General features: G+C 42.3%; 2 protein-coding genes across 2 annotated transcripts in view; one reads left to right on the top strand and one right to left on the bottom strand.

Annotated features, from left to right (window-relative positions):
• Positions 1-39: 39 nt before the first annotated feature.
• Positions 40-1,243, bottom strand: LOC123958565 (28S ribosomal protein S11, mitochondrial-like). The gene is made up of 4 exons (XM_046031975.1): positions 1,049-1,243; positions 816-920; positions 617-715; positions 40-420 (listed from the first exon to the last, which is right to left on the bottom strand). Exons 1-4 carry the CDS (start codon positions 1,135-1,137, stop codon positions 402-404), a joined length of 312 nt encoding a protein of 103 aa, XP_045887931.1. The 5' UTR covers positions 1,138-1,243; the 3' UTR covers positions 40-401.
• A 508-nt stretch (positions 1,244-1,751) lies between these two features.
• mrpl46 (mitochondrial ribosomal protein L46) overlaps positions 1,752-6,427 on the top strand; it is a 7,525-nt gene continuing 2,849 nt past the window's right edge. Inside the window, exons 1-3 of the mRNA XM_046031973.1 lie at positions 1,752-2,029; positions 4,186-4,387; positions 4,771-4,941. Of these exons, the coding sequence (XP_045887929.1) occupies positions 1,769-2,029; positions 4,186-4,387; positions 4,771-4,941 (634 nt within the window). The 5' untranslated portion in view covers positions 1,752-1,768. The remainder of the gene's footprint in view (positions 2,030-4,185; positions 4,388-4,770; positions 4,942-6,427) is intronic.

The raw sequence follows: 6,427 nt of genomic DNA, 5'->3' as shown, positions 1-6,427 counted from the left end.
ACACAGATACCGATTTATCTGCACTGAGCTCAATTAGGCTGAATATATGATATACCTACAACTCAACACCCACTAGACTCCACTAAACCATCAAACTATTTTTATTTCATCAGTGCGGGCTTAATAACTATTAATCAAAAAATAAATAAAAGGTAGACATTTTATTTCACTATTTTGTATTTGATAACTTGCACCTGTTTCTACTTGAAGTGACAGAAGTTAGTCTGCTCTCCAACAGGAGGATTCACGTGTCTCTTTTAAAAGCACAACACTGTGGCAGCAGTGTCTAAAAAGTTTTACATATGGAACATCTTTATCATACAGAAGACTGATGTGAGGTGTCTTTTCAGTTTGATCTTCACTCCACAGTTTTCCACTTGTCCTGTTTGGGATCCACTGACCTAACCGAACCTAAATAATCTGAGGAACAAAATTATCTTTGTGAATTTTTGGAATCTTATAATGATAACTTCACAAATAAAAACCTCATGGGAAAAAGGTTCAATATAGCAAAATGACAATGTTATTATGTAGTGAGGAAAACAAACGACTGTTATTTCTGTGTAGCTTTACTATTTAAATGTTAACAAACAATCTTTTTGACTTTTCCACTTACTTGTTGTATGTGGCTTTAATGTGCGCGATCGGTAGCTCCTCAAACTTCTTTCCACCCCATCTCAGTGAACTGTCCTGACCAAGCAGTGGAGGAAAATGGCTGAAGGATACAAAGCTGTGGTTAATATCTCATCAACATTACACTGCAGTGAAAACACTAGAAAAAGATCGGGACAGGCACATTTGTGGCGATGTCTGACCTGAAGTCTCTGGAGGTCTTCCCAGAGTCTGTGGTGGATGCTGCTGTGTCCTGAAGTCTGATAGCACTGGTACATAACGCTCGCTGCAGCCCACTGCTGCCACATCTATGCACACAACAATTTATTAGCACCACTGTCATGACTCAGTGTGGCTTCACTTTTTATCAGAACTAACGTTAAGTTAGCCGTTAGCTAGCAAGGATGCTACTAAACCATACCCATGAAACACTTACAGAGAGCTTCCATTTGCATTTAGGGAGGCAACCAGCTGTCGACAAACGTTACTCACAGAACTAACTAGTATACAATTTAATTTATACATGTTTTATATGTTTATATACACACTCGCTGTCAGATAGTTAGCTACTTTACACACAACAAACGTGACATTGAAGGTGCTGCAAGTCCAGACCTGACCAATAATGTCTTTATTTTTCTAAGGGGGGGGGCAAAAATACCCATTATTGTCACTATTACAAATAGAATCGTCACTTGTAAAATGTATAGCAAAATATTAATAATCCTTTAACAAACATTTAAATATATATTTCTGTAGTAGGTACAGCGTGATATTTTCTTTATTAAAAGTATGTTAACATCAACCTCCCCCACTTTTGTCTGAATAGTTCGTTCGTTTTTCTGCACAGAATTGTGGGTAGACGTAGCAAGGTGTTGCCTTCAAGCACTTGGTGAACCCTCGTAAATTTGGAACCATCATGGTGAACTCTCGCTTGAAGCCCTCAAGTAACCGGCCTCATGCTGCCTCACGAAAATACAACACTTCACGCCGGGCACTAGCGTTAATGTTTTTATCTTGCATTGTGGTATCACTAAGGAAAGAACGTGGTTGAAAATCCCACGTCCAGCCTTTGATTAGAAAACAGCATGGTGGTTGCCAGCGTCACGACGACATTTTTTTTTTTTGACCTGTACATTGAATGTAGCAGAAGAAGATGGCTGCGCCCTGTAGAAGGATGGCGAGTCGGTCTCTCCTACAGCTTCTTTCTGGTTTTAGCAGGACAGCGGTCGGGAACACGGGGTTTCGTCATTTGTCCAGCACTTCTGTTTCTCGAGCGTCTTTGCAGACCAAAAGTGTAACGGAAAGAGCGACTTCTCCGTGGACTCTCATGGCAGCGGTGTGTCTGCAAAGGCTTCCGGTCATATCAGCGGACCTCAGCCCGATGGAGCAGCAGTTCAGACAGATGATGCACCAGGTGCGTTTCGTAAACGGATTTAGAGGCACGAATTGCGTTAGAAACAAGTCTAATTGATCACACAGTGTAGTGTAACAACCGATTTCCTTTTAAATTTATTTAATTCAGCATACTGTAAGTAACCTCTTTAACAGGATGTTCAGTTCATAGAATCAATTCATATTTTGAAATAACTTGTGTAATGGTGTAATAGTCAATATGACAACTTCTAATTTCTGCATTGTGAACCCAGTCTGTGCTTGGACTCCTCACTCTCCATAAATGTGTAAGATATGCTGCCATTTCCAAGGCATGAAATCTGTGAAACTGTATAGTCTAGACAAAAAAAACACCAAGGCACAACGAGTAGGAGGATTTTTCAAAGAAGCAATGTATAGACGCATACATCTCAATCATCACTTATGACCCACTAGAAGTGCGGGGCAGTTTGCTGATCTAGACCTGCACGGTAAAAGTAAAATCTGCAGTGTGCGATAACATTGTTCGCTCTGACGATATGAAATAAACAAATATGGAATCGGGTATGTTAGCTATACAGTTCCCATGTCAGCCTGATAATTTAGAACAAGACTACAATTTCATCCATCCAGCTTATCCTGGCGGTCAGCGTTGGTATTGTGGCAGGCCGCCACAAATAAATCAATGTATGGGAAACACTGACCTGAAAGATGTCACTTCTGACAGACTGTACCCCGCTCTTCCTTAAACACCAGCCACGTTCTGAAATCGACAGCATTAGGGCTGCAACTAATGATTCTTTTCTCCATTAATCGATTAGTTGTTTGGTATATAAAATATGTGGAAAATGTGGATCAGTGTTTCCCAAAATACCAAGATGACGTCCTCAAATATCTTGTTTTGTCCACAACCCAAAAATATTCAGCTTACTGTCACAGGAGTAAAGACCAGAACATAATCAGAATTTTTTTATTTTTTTTTTAAATGTCTCAAACCAATTAATTGAATTATCGGGTAGGCGGTTGATTTAATAGTTGGCAACTTATCGATTATTAACCTGTTTCACTTCACTGTCTTGGCCTCTCTGCTCTGCTGGCCTGTGTGTGTGTTAGAGGCTAACACAGGAGTAAATTTTCACTCCTGTCCCATCCCATTCCCATATGTATATATTTAAAAAGGACCTATAATTAGTGTTTTGCGATGTGCATATTGCGCATGTTCATATCACGATAATGATTTTAAAAACTATTTATCGGCACTAATGCAGACTATGGATGTATAAAAAGCTGCAGGTCTGTTTGACCGAGAGCGGGGCTGAGCTACACGCACAGGCAGAGCGTCTGCTTTGGCTGCATTCACCCAAAGTCTGGCAATATGGCTACTTCCCGCACGCTTGTGTGGAAGTGTGGCCATGTGCATTAAAACAGTCAGAAAATAACATTTTATTTCTCTTATTCCCTGCTTTGTTCTCCTTGCCCTCTCGTCATTCACTCTCTAGCTCGCTCAACCACCTCTGCTGCTGCAGACTCTCTGACATGTCACGTGACATCAGCTGTAGAATAACGATTCATTTTTAAGCTCTTTACCTTCTGTACTATTGAAAACGGACAAGCAGTGTCTGTGTATAATGAGACCAACACAATATTAGGTAGATTAAACATACACTGTTCTTTCTTGTGGGTCAGGACTGTGTTATGATGAAATTAGTTGATGCATGAATTATTATTATGAGCAATGGTGGAGAAGAAATATAAAATTTTCATTATGTGAGAAAGATAATTTCAGTCAAGTCATGGCATTAAATTTATATGATGTAATATCATCAGGTTGGCCTACCTACAGAACACAAGAACAACTAAGTTCACCACAGGGTGTTATACAGTAACCCCCCCCTGTAGCCTCTGACGCTTGTAGGCAGCACACTGGCTGTAACCAGGTTGTAACTCGGGACAGACTGGACCTCTTTCGGACTTGTGAGTTTGGTTTGATTTACATTCTGGGTGTCATGTGACCAGAATGTAATCGCAGCCTTTGCAATTAGAAAATCTCGTTTTATCATATCGCGATAATATGGCAAATGCAATTAATCGTTCAGCCCTAGATAACAGTCAGCAACAGTTTCCAGATCTGGTCAGTAAATAGACGTCTGCAAAGGATCCTGGAGCTTGAGACGGAGACCTGCTCTGACTTCTTTTCAGATGGAGCTGGAGAAAAGCTTGCTGTCGGACCACGAGCTGCGACTGCTGGAGGACGCTGAGAGAATGAGTCGTAAGCAGGCGGACAACTATGACTCGGACGAAGAGGACGACCGCGGCGACCAGGAGATCATGTTGGCTCAGGACCTGGAAGACTCCTGGGAGCAGAAGCTGAAGAGCTTCCAGCCAGCGCCAAGGGTCAAAGGTCAGTATAGACAAAATGTTTGACCAGTTGAGTAATCCAGAAAATACACTATTTGAACATATACTTAAAATGCCTGATGAAACAGATATATAGGATTCAGCTTTTAGTCTTGGTCCAATCATCAATCAAGTAAAACTGAATGGAAAAGAAAATGAGATAATCTGAAGGCGTCTCATACACCTGGGTTTAAAGTAAATTACCAGGGAGGAAAGAGACTTGTATTACTTTCAGTTTTTTTCACATTCACAAAATCTATTCGCTCCAGTGCTCCCAATTTCCATTTTCTTCCCTGTGACATTTCCAAAGTTTGTGTAAATTTTGCTCAACAGTCACAGAGAGACAAAGCCGTTGTGAAGCCGCTGACGGCCCTGCCTCTTGTTTAGCTGATGTAGATAAGGACTTGACCTCTTTGGAGCGCTGCCTGGCCGACTCGCTGGTTCTTCTGGCCGAGCAGCAGGTCGGCGGCGAGAAGCTGTGGCTGCTGCCTCAGACTCAGTGGCAGGAAGGAGAAACGCTGCGACAGACGGCCGAGAGAGCCCTCGCTTCCCTGCCAGGTAACACGAACATGAGTTTTTAAAGTCTGATGCAGGTAATGTTAACATGAAGCTGGCGATATTGTCTGCAGTGTTTTCCCTTGAATTCTGTTAAATCCTGGGACACTGAAACAATTTCCAGTCCTTTAGTGTTTAATGCAGCTCCTTCTCATAAAATTACCCTATAAAATGTTGTGTATGTACGTGTAGACAACACAGGCTGATATCAGAAATTTAAAGTCCCTATGTGCGTTTTTTGTGTGACTATACTTGCATCTGTCTAATTGTTCTGATGCTTTCTGTGATGCCACCTTTGTTATATTACAACTAGGAGCCACCAAAGGAGGTTTTCAAAACCCTATACCTAGGGGCTTTAATAAAAGCTCAGTTTTGCATGGATATATCAACAAAATGATCTACCAGTTTACAGAAACAGCTGGTAGACCCAGACTGTCGTCATGAAACACATTAGCAAATGTATTCTGTAAATATAAAGCATATTATTAAACCAATCAGGGAGGTATGTATGATAGTGTTCAACTACATTTACTATAGTTACCAACATTGGCCCTATAAGGCACAGTTAACGGTAATCAATGCTTTAATCCTATAGGGGTTTAGGTATAACATGCTCAGCAGGAGTCCTCTACACTACTATCTAATATATCTGTCCCTAAATATAGATTTTTTCCCCTCATATTGCTATATACACTGCTAAAAAAAAAATAAAGGGAACACTTAAACAACACAATGTAACTCCAAGTCAGTCACACTCCTGTGAAATCAAACTGTCCACTTAGGAAGCAACACTGATTGACAATCAATTTCACATGCTGTTGTGCAAACGGAATAGACAACAGGTGGAAATTATAGGCAATTAGCAAGACACCCCCAATAAAGGAGTGGTTCTGCAGGTGGTGACCACAGACCACTTCTCAGTTCCTATGCTTCCTGGCTGATGTTTTGGTCACTTTTGAATGCTGGCGGTGCTTTCACTCTAGTGGTAGCATGAGACGGAGTCTACAACCCACACAAGTGGCTCAGGTAGTGCAGCTCATCCAGGAGGCCGTAGGAGGGCAACAACCCAGCAGCAGGACCGTTACCTCCGCCTTTGTGCAAGGAGGAGCAGGAGGAGCACTGCCAGAGCCCTGCAAAATGACCTCCAGCAGGCCACAAATGTGCATGTGTCTGCTCAGACGGTCAGAAACAGACTCCATGAGGGTGGTATGAGGCCCCGACGTCCACAGGTGGGGGTTGTGCTTACAGCCCAACACCATGCAGGGTTCCCTGGGTTCCTCCTAATGCAAGACAATGCTAGACCTCATGTGGCTGGAGTGTGTCAGCAGTTCCTGCAAGAGGAAGGCATTGATGCTATGGACCGGCCCGCCCGTTCCCCAGACCTGAATCCAATTGAGCACATCTGGGACATCATGTCTCGCTCCATCCACCAACGCCACGTTGCACCACAGACTGTCCAGGAGTTGGCGGATGCTTTAGTCCAGGTCTG

This window comes from Micropterus dolomieu, linkage group LG20 (genome assembly GCF_021292245.1).
Source record: "Micropterus dolomieu isolate WLL.071019.BEF.003 ecotype Adirondacks linkage group LG20, ASM2129224v1, whole genome shotgun sequence".
Lineage (NCBI taxonomy): Eukaryota > Metazoa > Chordata > Actinopteri > Centrarchiformes > Centrarchidae > Micropterus > Micropterus dolomieu.
This window is presented reverse-complemented; position numbering and strand designations above follow the sequence as displayed.

Coding starts and splice junctions, on each gene's coding strand:
- LOC123958565 (XM_046031975.1), bottom strand. CDS start 1,137: ATGTATAAATTAAATTGTATACTAGTTAGTTCTGTGAGTAACGTTTGT. Junction 921..1,048: donor AATGCAAATGGAAGCTCTCT/GTAAGTGTTTCA, acceptor TTGTGTGCATAG/ATGTGGCAGCAGTGGGCTGC. Junction 716..815: donor AAGACCTCCAGAGACTTCAG/GTCAGACATCGC, acceptor TGTATCCTTCAG/CCATTTTCCTCCACTGCTTG.